Genomic DNA, 14,651 nt, shown 5'->3' on the forward strand with positions numbered 1-14,651 from the left:
TGAGGGAGGGGGCGGGCAGGATTCTGTAGAGGGAAGCTCAGGGATGGAGAGGGGGGCAGCTACCGGCAGTGTAGGGCTCCCAGGGGTATCCAGGCTGCTGAGTATAGGCCCACTGCAGGGGGAGGAACAGGCCATGGGAGGTGGGGGTGTCCCAAGAGAGGAGCCGCCAGGTAAGACCCCAGGGCAGGAGTTCCCCACATCCGAGATGTCCAAAGGCCTAGGAAGCCTGCCTGATCGGGCGGCTTGGTCAGAAACAGAGGGGAAGCAGGCACTACCCACGGTCACAGCGGTCATAGCCGCTGTCACCAGGAGTGGGAGCGCCGGAGCCCAAGGAGCCTTGCAGAGGTCCGACGGCTTCCCCACTTCTGACCAAGTGTCTGCCGGGTCAGACAGCGGCCAGGTGACATGCCCGGAGGGGCTGACGGAGGATGTGGCAGTTTCGTCGATTCTGGCCACATCAAGTCAGGAATTTCAGGCTGCGTTGGAAGCAGACGACAGCCTGAAAGCTCTCAAGGAACAGGCGGCACAGCCTCCCATGGAGTCAGACTGCGAGCGTGTGGTCTGGGACCAGGGACGGCTGTACCGGGTAACGGTCCAGCAGGGTTCACCGGAGGCGTGGCCCAGGGACCGACAGTTAGTGGTACCCTATCCGTTCAGGGCGGAATTGTTGCGGATCGCACACGAGATTCCGATGGCCGGACACCTAGGGATCGCTAAAACCAAGGCCAGGATAGCTCAGCATTTCTACTGGCCTGGGATGGGAGCCGCGGTGGGTGCCTACTGCCGTTCGTGTGACACCTGTCAGAGGGTGGGGAAGGCGGGGCCGCGCCCCAAAGCCCCACTGGTAACTCTGCCAATCATCGAAGAGCCTTTCTCGAGGGTCGCTGTGGATCTTATTGGACCTCTGTCCACTCCCAGCCACTCCGGGAAATGCTTCATACTCACGGTAGTGGACTATGCCACCCGGTACCCGGAAGCGGTAGCTTTGTCGTCCATTCGGGCCGACAAGGTGGCTACCGCCTTACTGGAGATCTTCTCCAGAGTGGGTTTCCCCCAAGAAATGCTCACCGACCGAGGGACCCAGTTCATGTCGCGGCTGATGGAGTCCCTCTGTAAGCAAATGCAGGTGCAACATCTGGTGGCCAGCCCGTATCACCCACAGACTAATGGCCTGTGTGAGCGGTTCAATGGCACCTTAAAGCAGATGCTTAAGATGTTGGTCGACTCCCACGGGAGAGACTGGGAGCGTTACCTCCCACACCTCCTATTTGCTTACCGGGAGGTTCCGCAGGCCTCAACGGGGTTCTCCCCCTTTGAGCTCCTGTACGGGCGACGGGTACGGGGCCCCCTGGCTCTGGTGAAGGAAGCATGGGAAGGGGATTTGGCCACCCCCGAGGTGTCGGTCATCGAGTATGTCGTGCGCCACCGGGACAGGATGATGGCCTTGGCAAAGCTGGTGCAGGACAATATGGCCCAGGCCCAGGCCGACCAGAAGCGGTGGTACGACCAGAATGCTTGTGAGAGGACCTACCAGGTGGGTCAAAAGGTGTGGGTACTGGTCCCCGTACCACAGAACAAGCTTCAGGCAGCCTGGGAAGGTCCCTACTTCGTGCACCAGAAACTCAACGCCGTCACCTATCTGGTCACCCTGGATCACGCCCGTGGAAGGAGGAAGGCCTTCCACGTGAACATGATGAAGGCTCATCATGAGCGGGAAGCGACTGCCCACCCAGTGTGCAACCTTCCCGAGGAAGGAGAGGTAGAAACCCTCCTGGATCTGCTCACCCAAGCCAAGGCGGGTGGGTCCATCGAGGATGTGGGGGTTGGCCACCAGCTCACGGAGGACCAACGGTCCCAGCTGGGGACCACCCTGCACCCCTTCCGGGGGCTGTTCAGCAGCCTGCCCGGAAGGACTGAGATGGCTGTCCACGACGTGGACACTGGCGATCACCCGCCGATCCGGCGTTCAGCATATCGGGTCTCTTTCGAGGTGCAGGGAAACATGCGCCAAGAGATAGACGAGATGCTGAAGCTGGGGGTGATCCAGGCATCCAGCAGCGCGTGGGCCTCGCCTGTAGTCCTCGTACCAAAGAAGGACCGAACTACACGGTTCTGCGTGGACTACCGGGGGCTCAACGCTGTAACGGCCACCGATGCGTTCCCCATACCACGCATCGATGACCTGCTCGATCGGATGGCCGGGGCTAAGTACCTGACCATCATGGATCTGAGCCGGGGGTACTGGCAGATTCCTCTGACCCCCGCGGCAAGGGAACGCTCTGCCTTTATCACCCCTTTTGGACTGTACGAGTCCACAGTGATGCCATTCGGCATGAAGAATGCCCCTGCCACTTTTCAGCGGATGGTCAATACGCTGCTTGAGGGACTTGAAGGGTACGCGGCTGCGTACTTGGACGATATTGCAGTCTTCAGTCCCACTTGGGAGGATCACCTAGAGCACCTGCGGCAGGTGCTCGGTCGGATCCACCGGGCAGGCTTGACCATCAAACCGGAAAAGTGCCAGCTGGGCATGAGTGAGGTCCTCTACCTGGGTCACCGGGTAGGCGGGGGGGTTCTGAAGCCAGAACCGGGGAAAGTGGATGCCATCGCATCCTGGCCCACTCCTAGGACCAAAAAGCAGGTGATGTCCTTCTTGGGGACCGCCGGGTACTATAGGAGGTTCGTCCCACACTATAGCACCCTGGCCAAGCCCCTGACGGACCTCACCAAGAAGAAGCTGCCCGTCGCAGTCGACTGGACAGTCGCCTGCGAGACAGCTTTCGGGGCACTCAAGGCCGCCCTAAGTAGCTCCCCTGTACTGCAAGCTGCCGACTTCGACCGGCCGTTTGTGGTACAGACCGACGCCAGTGACTTTGGCCTCGGTGCTGTGCTAAGTCAGGTCAACACGACAGGCCAGGAACATCCTGTCTTGTACCTGAGCAGGAAGCTACTGCCCCGGGAGGTGGCTTACTCCACGGTGGAAAAAGAATGCCTGGCAATTGTATGGGCCCTGCAGCGTCTGCAGCCCTACTTGTACGGGAGCCATTTCACCGTGGAGACGGACCAAAACCCCCTCAGCTGGTTACACACGGTCTCTGGGTCGAATGGCAGGTTGCTACGCTGGAGCCTCGCTCTCCAGCAGTACCACTTCTCCATTCGCCACAGAAGAGGCCGTGACCACGGTAACGCTGACGGGTTATCCCGGCAAGGGGAGGGTGCAGAAGGACGCACGGGGGAACACAGGAATGTGCTACCCCCTCGCGCCCTCGTATAGGGGGAGGTGTGATGAACCTGTAGCCGCCATCTTGGTAATGATAAATCATATCCAGGGATGGCCACACTTCAGCAGCCCCCACCCTTGGGACCTTCTGTTAAAACGTCAACTAGATAGTTTCCCCCCATCCAGGCTCCTGTAAGATAAGAAGCCTACTTAACACTTGAATGCTAGGAGCTTCAAAGACTTCGAGAGGAAACACAGCCAGCAGGGGGGGGTGCTTCGTCTATCTGTACCTGACCATTTGTCCCATAGGACTAGTTTCTTTGTCTGTCACAAGCATGGAGGCATAAGATATAGAAACATGAATAGTACACGCATGTTGCGTGGGATGGGCCAATAAAAAAATATCACGGCGTCCCGGAGCCATTGCGCACACAAGCCTCCGCGGTAGACGTTTGTACGTGCTCTGGAAGCCAAGATATAGCGCGGAGCCATTCCTGAGGACCGTATGGTATCATAATTGATATCAAAAGGTCGGTTACGGCGGCCCGAATCCATGGGAACCCCTGGGGGTATCATGAGACCATCCCAGAAGAAGTTATTGGGTTCCATAGAATTTGGGCTTCTGATCGAAGTTAGACCTGAGGGTGGAGACTGAGCCAGCTGACCTCACCAGCAGTGGGCGGGACGGGGCAGGTAAGATAGCAGGACAGACAAGAGACAAGTCAGTCTTGACCCAAGAGTGGTGTGCTGAACATCTGAGCACCAGCTGAGGCCACCAAGGGGAGGAGCAGTTTGACCATGCGGTGGTAGGCCTCAGCCTGTAACAAAGAACCGTGCCTGCGACCGCAGAATCCTCTCCCTGCGTCACAAGAAAATCAAGAAACCGGTAACTGATATGCTGTGGTGATTCTGTGTGTTGTATTCCATTGTTGTATAGTTTAGCCTGACCTTATACCTGTGTATATTTAGTTGTATATCGTGTATCTAGTGTATTATTATAATCAATTACCTCAAGTAATTGTGGGCCTGCCTTTTATTCTGCATAACGAACGCACGTCCGTGTGAGCTCGGCTCAAGCCAAAACGCTACCCAGGGTTGGTTCCTGACCCGATATAGGCCCATTCACGGACTGGGCGTATATCTAAAATAGGGACTGGTGGCAGCATACCAACTGGGGATTGGGGAAGGCTGGTAGTGACAGTCGGAGGTTCAGATATATATATTCCTGGCGCGGCCAAGGAAGATATATATACCGCCCTCACTACAGAGGGCCCCGATACCCAGTAGGTTACAGGACAGTCTCCCTGGCGACCGCTTATCCTAGGTGCAGTTCCTTGACTGACCTGAGGCTAAGAGGGCGCTAGCGAGTTGTGCTGTGTAGTGACGTTACGGTTTAGTGACGTTGAAGGGATAACCCACTACCGTGTTCCCTGCGCTGGTTGCAGCTACCTGGCACTACTTTCTCTAGGTGCAGTACCTTGACTGACCTGAGAGGTAAGGGGGCGCCAGAGAGCTGCACCCACCGGCCGGCTTTCATCACACACGGCTCAGCAGATGGTACCACACATTGTAGGATTAGATACACAGCTCAGCAGACAATATCACACATGATAGGATTAGATACACAGCTGAGCAGAGTATCACACATGATAGGATTAGATATACGGCTCAGATAGTATCACATAGGATAGGATTTAGATACACTGCTCAGCAGACAGTATCGCACATGATAGGATTAGATACACGGCTCAGCAGACAGTATCACACAGGATAGGATTAGATACATAGCTCAGCAGACAGTATCACATAGGAGAGGATTAGATACACAGCTGAGCAGACAGTATCACATAGGAGAGGATTAGATACACGGCTCAGCAGACAGTATCACACAGGATAGGATTAGATACACGGCTCAGCAGATGGAACCACACATTGTAGGATTAGATACACAGCTCAGCAGACAGTATCACACATGGTAGGATTAGATACACAACTCAGACAGTATGACATAGGATAGGATTAGATACACTGCTGAGAAGACAGTATCACACATGGTCTAGATAATAATTCCTATAATCCGTCATTTAATAGCCCAATAATTCTGATTGTCCTGCAGACGATGTACAGAACTGTGCTATAATCAGGATTATCACACATAGAGTCGCCTGTGACTGTCTGATAATGCAGAACATTTGATAATCTGGATTTTATCAAACCTCGGTGAAGCCGGATTAAAGGACTTTTAATGTGCACATTTTATTTGCGATACATAACTTCTGTTTTTTGAAAAGAGTCATGAACCTGTAATGTCATGTAATTGTGCCCCCTATTTATAGAATATGAAGCCCCCCAAACGTAAGGTGCCAACTCAGGACCCCAGTGCCGCAGACAGCAGTGCCATCCACCCTGCCACCCAGCATGACATGGCATTACCTTGACAAGTGAGGAGTGCAGGAAGATGTTGTGTGGCATGATGATGGCGCCAATGATGCCAACAGCTTGGAGTAACTCGTCAGATCCACAGCCAGAACAGTAGGGGTAGAACATGCCCTTTATCACCTCTCTCTGGTCCGGACGCACCACCACGTACTGCAGCACAAGGGGGAAAAGTCACTGTGCATGTAGGAGAGCAGGGACCGTGCAGATCTATGGAGCCTGGTGACTGCGTGACAAGGTGACAGCTGCAAACTGTGGCTGCAACATCCTAGGCTGACACAGAACAAAAGGGGGCGACGCGCGTCAGTCCCTGTGATCCCCGTCCTCACCTCATAGCCGAACGTCACCGCCATTATAGTAATGAGTAAGGCGAAGAAAGCTTCCAGCTTCCTGAGACCTGGAGGAAACACAGGACAATGATAGGACGGAAATTATACGGGCGGTCACATAATCCGGATTATATTCCCGTCATCTCACCGTATTTATCCAGGAAGAGGAAGAAGAGCGTGTCAATGATGGTGATAAGAACACCGCCCCAGAGGGGAATCCTGCAAAACAGCAAGAGATACTGAGCTGGGCCTTCAAATATCACAGACCCCCCCATAACATTACCAGTCACAGTGCCCCCATAATAGTACCGGCCATAAGATCCCCCCTAACATTAAACGGCTCCAGCCCCCAACTGAACCAATCCATCTATGTGGCAGTGATGCAGTATATAAGTATAGTCTATATGGCAGTAATGCGGTATATAAGTATAGTCTATATGGCAGTAATGCGGTATATAAGTATAGTCTATATGGCAGTAATGCAGTATATAAGTACAGTCTATATGGCAGTAATGTGGTATATAAGTATAGTCTATATGGCAGTAATGTGGTATATAAGTATAGTCTATATGGCAGTAATGCAGTATATAAGTACAGTCTATATGGCAGTAATGCAGTATATAAGTATAGTCTATATGGCAGTAATGCAGTATATAAGTATAGTCTATATGGCAGTAATGCGGTATATAAGTATAGTCTATATGGCAGTAATGCAGTATATAAGTATAGTCTATATGGCAGTAATGCAGTATATAAGTACAGTCTATATGGCAGTAATGCAGTATATAAGTATAGTCTATATGGCAGTAATGCAGTATATAAGTATAGTCTATATGGCAGTAATGCGGTATATAAGTATAGTCTATATGGCAGTAATGCAGTATATAAGTACAGTCTATATGGCAGTAATGCGGTATATAAGTATAATCTATATGGCAGTAATGCGGTATATAAGTATAGTCTATATGGCAGTAATGCAGTATATAAGTACAGTCTATATGGCAGTAATGCGGTATATAAGTATAGTCTATATGGCAGTAATGTGGTATATAAGTATAGTCTATATGGCAGTAATGCGGTATATAAGTATAGTCTATATGGAAGTAATGCGGTATATAAGTATAGTCTATATGGAAGTAATGTGGTATATAAGTACAGTCTATATGGCAGTAATGCGGTATATAAGTACAGTCTATATGGCAGTAATGCAGTATATGAGTACAGTCTATATGGCAGTAATGCGGTATATAAGTATAGTCTATATGGAAGTAATGCGGTATATAAGTACAGTCTATATGGCAGTAATGCGGTATATAAGTATAGTCTATATGGCAGTAATGCGGTATATAAGTACAGTCTATATGGCAGTAATGCGGTATATAAGTATAGTCTATATGGCAGTAATGCAGTATATAAGTACAGTCTATATGGCAGTAATGCAGTATATAAGTATAGTCTATATGGCAGTAATGCAGTATATAAGTACAGTCTATATGGCAGTAATGCGGTATATAAGTATAGTGTATATGGCAGTAAAGTAGTATATAAGTATAGTCTATATGGCAGTAATGCAGTATATAAGTATAGTCTATATGGCAGTAATGCGGTATATAAGTATAGTGTATATGGCAGTAATGTGGTATATAAGTACAGTCTATATGGCAGTAATGCGGTATATAAGTACAGTCTATATGGCAGTAATGTGGTATATAAGTACAGTCTATATGGCAGTAATGCGGTATATAAGTACAGTCTATATGGCAGTAATGCGGTATATAAGTATAGTCTATATGGCAGTAATGCAGTATATAAGTATAGGCTATATGGCAGTAATGTGGTATATAAGTACAGTCTATATGGCAGTAATGTGGTATATAAGTATAGTCTATATGGCAGTAATGTGGTATATAAGTACAGTCTATATGGCAGTAATGCGGTATATAAGTATAGTCTATATGGCAGTAATGCGGTATATAAGTACAGTCTATATGGCAGTAATGTGGTATATAAGTACAGTCTATATGGCAGTAATGCGGTATATAAGTACAGTCTATATGGCAGTAATGCGGTATATAAGTACAGTCTATATGGCAGTAATGCGGTATATAAGTATAGTCTATATGGCAGTAATGCGGTATATAAGTACAGTCTATATGGCAGTAATGTGGTATATAAGTACAGTCTATATGGCAGTAATGCGGTATATAAGTACAGTCTATATGGCAGTAATGCGGTATATAAGTATAGTCTATATGGCAGTAATGCAGTATATAAGTATAGGCTATATGGCAGTAATGCGGTATATAAGTATAGTCTATATAGCAGTAATGCAGTATATAAGTACAGTCTATATGGCAGTAATGCAGTATATAAGTATAGTCTATATGGCAGTAATGCGGTATATAAGTATAGTCTATATGGCAGTAATGCGGTATATAAGTACAGTCTATATGGCTGTAATGCGGTATATAAGTATAGTCTATATGGCAGTAATGCGGTATATAAGTATAGTCTATATGGGAGTAATGCAGTATATAAGTACAGTCTATATGGCAGTAATGCAGTATATAAGTACAGTCTATATGGCAGTAATGCGGTATATAAGTACAGTCTATATGGCTGTAATGCGGTATATAAGTATAGTCTATATGGCAGTAATGCGGTATATAAGTACAGTCTATATGGCAGTAATGTGGTATATAAGTACAGTCTATATGGCAGTAATGTGGTATATAAGTATAGTCTATATGGCAGTAATGTAGTATATAAGTACAGTCTATATGGCAGTAATGTAGTATATAAGTACAGTCTATATGGCAGTAATGCAGTATATAAGTACAGTCTATATGGCAGTAATGCGGTATATAAGTACAGTCTATATGGCAGTAATGCAGTATATAAGTATAGTCTATATGGCAGTAATGTAGTATATAAGTACAGTCTATATGGCAGTAATACGGTATATAAGTATAGTCTATATGGCAGTAATGCGGTATATAAGTACAGTCTATATGGCAGTAATGCAGTATATAAGTATAGTCTATATGGCAGTAATGCGGTATATAAGTATAGTCTATATGGCAGTAATGTAGTATATAAGTACGGTCTATATGGCAGTAATGCAGTATATAAGTATAGTCTATATGGCAGTAATGCGGTATATAAGTATAGTCTATATGGCAATAATGCGGTATATAAGTACAGTCTATATGGCAGTAATGCGGTATATACGTACAGTCTATATGGCAGTAATGCGGTATATAAGTACAGTCTATATGGCAATAATGCGGTATATAAGTACAGTCTATATGGCAGTAATGCGGTATATAATTACAGTCTATATGGCAGTAATGCGGTATATAATTACAGTCTATATGGCAGTAATGCAGTATATAAGTACAGTCTATATGGCAGTAATGCAGTATATAAGTACAGTCTATATGGCAGTAATGCGGTATAAAAGTACAGTCTATATGGCAGTAATGCAGTATATAAGTATAGTCTATATGGCAGTAATGCAGTATATAAGTATAGTCTATATGGCAGTAATGTGGTATATAAGTACAGTCTATATGGCAGTAATGCGGTATATAAGTACAGTCTATATGGCAGTAATGCAGTATATAAGTATAGTCTATATGGCAGTAATGCAGTATATAAGTACAGTCTATATGGCAGTAATGCAGTATATAAGTACAGTCTATATGGCAGTAATGCGGTATATAAGTACAGTCTATATGGCAGTAATGCAGTATATAAGTACAGTCTATATGGCAGTAATGCGGTATATAAGTATAGTCTATATGGCAGTAATGCAGTATATAAGTACAGTCTATATGGCAGTAATGCAGTATATAAGTACAGTCTATATGGCAGTAATGTGGTATATAAGTACAGTCTATATGGCAGTAATGTGGTATATAAGTACAGTCTATATGGCAGTAATGCAGTATATAAGTACAGTCTATATGGCAGTAATGCAGTATATAAGTATAGTCTATATGGCAGTAATGCAGAATATAAGTACAGTCTATATGGCAGTAATGCAGTATATAAGTACAGTCTATATGGCAGTAATGCGGTATATAAGTACAGTCTATATGGCAGTAATGCAGTATAAAAGTACAGTCTATATGGCAGTAATGCGGTATATAAGTATAGTCTATATGGCAGTAATGCAGTATATAAGTACAGTCTATATGGCAGTAATGCAGTATATAAGTACAGTCTATATGGCAGTAATGCGGTATATAAGTACAGTCTATATGGCAGTAATGCAGTATATAAGTACAGTCTATATGGCAGTAATGCGGTATATAAGTATAGTCTATATGGCAGTAATGCGGTATATAAGTACAGTCTATATGGCAGTAATGCAGTATATAAGTACAGTCTATATGGCAGTAATGCGGTATATAAGTACAGTCGATATGGCAGTAATGCGGTATATAAGTACAGTCTATATGGCAGTAATGCGGTATATAAGTACAGTCTATATGGTAGTAATGCGGTATATAAGTACAGTCTATATGGCAGTAATGTAGTATATAAGTACAGTCTATATGGCAGTAATGCGGTATATAAGTACAGTCTATATGGCAGTAATGCGGTATATAAGTATAGTCTGTATGGCAGTAATGTGGTATCTAAGTACAGTCTATATGGCAGTAATGCAGTATATAAGTACAGTCTATATGGCAGTAATGCGGTATATAAGTATAGTCTATATGGCAGTAATGCGGTATATAAGTACAGTCTATATGGCAGTAATGCAGTATATAAGTATAGTCTATATGGCAGTAATGCGGTATATAAGTACAGTCAATATGGCAGTAATGCAGTATATAAGTATAGTCTATATGGCAGTAATGCAGTATATAAGTATAGTCTATATGGCAGTAATGCAGTATATAAGTACAGTCTATATGGTAGTAATGCGGTATATAAGTACAGTCGATATGGCAGTAATGCGGTATATAAGTACAGTCTATATGGCAGTAATGTGGTATATAAGTAAAGTCTATATGGCAGTAATGTGGTATATAAGTACAGTCTATATGGCAGTAATGCGGTATATAAGTATAGTCTGTATGGCAGTAATGTGGTATATAAGTACAGTCTATATGGCAGTAATGCGGTATATAAGTACAGTCTATATGGCAGTAGTGCAGTATATAAGTATAGTCTATATGGCAGTAATGCAGTATATAAGTATAGTCTATATGGCAGTAATGCAGTATATAATTACAGTCGATATGGCAGTAATGCGGTATATAAGTATAGTCTATATGGTAGTAATGCGGTATATAAGTACAGTCTATATGGCAGTAATGCGGTTTATAAGTACAGTCTATATGGCAGTAATGCAGTATATAAGTACAGTCTATATGGTAGTAATGCGGTATATAAGTACAGTCGATATGGCAGTAATGTGGTATATAAGTACAGTCTATATGGTAGTAATGCGGTATATAAGTATAGTCTGTATGGCAGTAATGTGGTATATAAGTACAGTCTATATGGTAGTAATGTGGTATATAAGTACAGTCTATATGGCAGTAATGCGGTATATAAGTACAGTCGATATGGCAGTAATGCGGTATATAAGTATAGTCTATATGGTAGTAATGCGGTATATAAGTACAGTCGATATGGCAGTAATGTGGTATATAAGTACAGTCTATATGGCAGTAATGCAGTATATAAATATAGTCTGTATGGCAGTAATGCGGTATATAAGTATAGTCTATATGGCAGTAATGCGGTATATAAGTACAGTCTATATGGCAGTAATGCGGTATATAAGTACAGTCTATATGGCAGTAATGCAGTATATAAGTACAGTCTATATGGTAGTAATGCAGTATATAAGTACAGTCGATATGGCAGTAATGTGGTATATAAGTACAGTCTATATGGTAGTAATGCGGTATATAAGTATAGTCTGTATGGCAGTAATGTGGTATATAAGTACAGTCTATATGGTAGTAATGTGGTATATAAGTACAGTCTATATGGTAGTAATGCGGTATATAAGTACAGTCGATATGGCAGTAATGCGGTATATAAGTACAGTCTATATGGTAGTAATGCGGTATATAAGTACAGTCTATATGGCAGTAATGCGGTTTATAAGTACAGTCTATATGGCAGTAATGCAGTATATAAGTACAGTCTATATGGTAGTAATGCGGTATATAAGTATAGTCTGTATGGCAGTAATGTGGTATATAAGTACAGTCTATATGGTAGTAATGCGGTATATAAGTATAGTCTGTATGGCAGTAATGTGGTATATAAGTACAGTCTATATGGTAGTAATGTGGTATATAAGTACAGTCGATATGGCAGTAATGTAGTATATAAGTACAGTCTATATGGTAGTAATGCGGTATATAAGTATAGTCTGTATGGCAGTAATGTGGTATATAAGTACAGTCTATATGGTAGTAATGTGGTATATAAGTACAGTCTATATGGCAGTAATGCGGTATATAAGTATAGTCTGTATGGCAGTAATGCGGTATATAAGTATAGTCTATATGGCAGTAATGCGGTATATAAGTACAGTCTATATGGCAGTAATGCGGTATATAAGTACAGTCTATATGGCAGTAATGCAGTATATAAGTACAGTCTATATGGTAGTAATGCGGTATATAAGTACAGTCGATATGGCAGTAATGTGGTATATAAGTATAGTCTGTATGGCAGTAATGTGGTATATAAGTACAGTCTATATGGTAGTAATGCGGTATATAAGTATAGTCTGTATGGCAGTAATGCGGTATATAAGTATAGTCTATATGGCAGTAATGCGGTATATAAGTACAGTCTATATGGCAGTAATGCGGTATATAAGTACAGTCTATATGGCAGTAATGCAGTATATAAGTACAGTCTATATGGTAGTAATGCGGTATATAAGTACAGTCGATATGGCAGTAATGTGGTATATAAGTACAGTCTATATGGTAGTAATGCGGTATATAAGTATAGTCTGTATGGCAGTAATGCGGTATATAAGTATAGTCTATATGGCAGTAATGCGGTATATAAGTACAGTCTATATGGCAGTAATGCGGTATATAAGTACAGTCTATATGGCAGTAATGCGGTATATAAGTACAGTCTATATGGCAGTAATGCAGTATATAAGTACAGTCTATATGGTAGTAATGCGGTATATAAGTACAGTCTATATGGTAGTAATGCGGTATATAAGTATAGTCTGTATGGCAGTAATGTGGTATATAAGTACAGTCTATATGGCAGTAATGCGGTATATAAGTACAGTCTATATGGTAGTAATGCGGTATATAAGTACAGTCGATATGGCAGTAATGCGGTATATAAGTACAGTCTATATGGTAGTAATGCGGTATATAAGTACAGTCTATATGGCAGTAATGCGGTTTATAAGTACAGTCTATATGGCAGTAATGCAGTATATAAGTACAGTCTATATGGTAGTAATGCGGTATATAAGTATAGTCTGTATGGCAGTAATGTGGTATATAAGTACAGTCTATATGGTAGTAATGCAGTATATAAGTACAGTCTATATGGCAGTAATGTGGTATATAAGTATAGTCTATATGGCAGTAATGCGGTTTATAAGTACAGTCTATATGGCAGTAATGCAGTATATAAGTATAGTCTATATGGCAGTAATGCGGTTTATAAGTACAGTCTATATGGCAGTAATGCAGTATATAAGTACAGTCTATATGGTAGTAATGCGGTATATAAGTATAGTCTGTATGGCAGTAATGTGGTATATAAGTACAGTCTATATGGCAGTAATGCGGTATATAAGTACAGTCTATATGGCAGTAATGCGGTATATAAGTACAGTCGATATGGCAGCAATGCGGTATATAAGTACAGTCGATATGGCAGTAATGCGGTATATAAGTATAGTCTGTACGGCAGTAATGTGGTATATAAGTACAGTCTATATGGTAGTAATGCGGTATATAAGTACAGTCTATATGGTAGTAATGCGGTATATAAGTACAGTCTATATGGCAGTAATGTAGTATATAAGTACAGTCTATATGGCAGTAATGCGGTATATAAGTACACTCGATATGGCAGTAATGCGGTATATAAGTATAGTCTATATGGCAGTAATGTGGTATATAAGTACAGTCTATATGGCAGTAATGCAGTATATAAGTATAGTCTATATGGCAGTAATGTGGTATATAAGTACAGTCTATATGGCAGTAATGTGGTATATAAGTACAGTCTATATGGTAGTAATGCGGTATATAAGTACAGTCTATATGGCAGTAATGTAGTATATAAGTACAGTCTATATGGCAGTAATGCGGTATATAAGTACACTCGATATGGCAGTAATGCGGTATATAAGTATAGTCTATATGGCAGTAATGTGGTATATAAGTACAGTCTATATGGCAGTAATGCGGTATATAAGTACAGTCTATATGGCAGTAATGCGGTATATAAGTACAGTCTATATGGCAGTAATGCGGTATATAAGTACAGTCTATATGGCAGTAATGTGGTATATAAGTACAGTCTATATGGTAGTAATGCGGTATATGAGTATAGTCTATATGGCAGTAATGTGGTATATAAGTACAGTCTATATGGCAGTAATGCGGTATATAAGTACAGTCTATATGGCAGTAATG

General features: G+C 42.9%; 1 protein-coding gene across 1 annotated transcript in view; it reads right to left on the reverse strand.

The window, feature by feature from the left end:
- Nucleotides 1-14,651, reverse strand: part of SLC11A1 (solute carrier family 11 member 1) — a 191,939-nt gene that overhangs the window by 46,903 nt on the left and 130,385 nt on the right. Inside the window, exons 6-8 of the mRNA XM_073647412.1 lie at nt 6,134-6,204; nt 5,986-6,053; nt 5,654-5,809 (exon numbers count right to left, since the gene is read on the reverse strand). Of these exons, the coding sequence (XP_073503513.1) occupies nt 5,654-5,809; nt 5,986-6,053; nt 6,134-6,204 (295 nt within the window). The remainder of the gene's footprint in view (nt 1-5,653; nt 5,810-5,985; nt 6,054-6,133; nt 6,205-14,651) is intronic.

The sequence above is a fragment of the Phyllobates terribilis genome, unplaced genomic scaffold (genome assembly GCF_046119375.1).
Source record: "Phyllobates terribilis strain yellow unplaced genomic scaffold, ASM4611937v1 Scaffold_9__5_contigs__length_417890890, whole genome shotgun sequence".
In the NCBI taxonomy this organism is placed as follows: Eukaryota; Metazoa; Chordata; class Amphibia; order Anura; family Dendrobatidae; genus Phyllobates; species Phyllobates terribilis.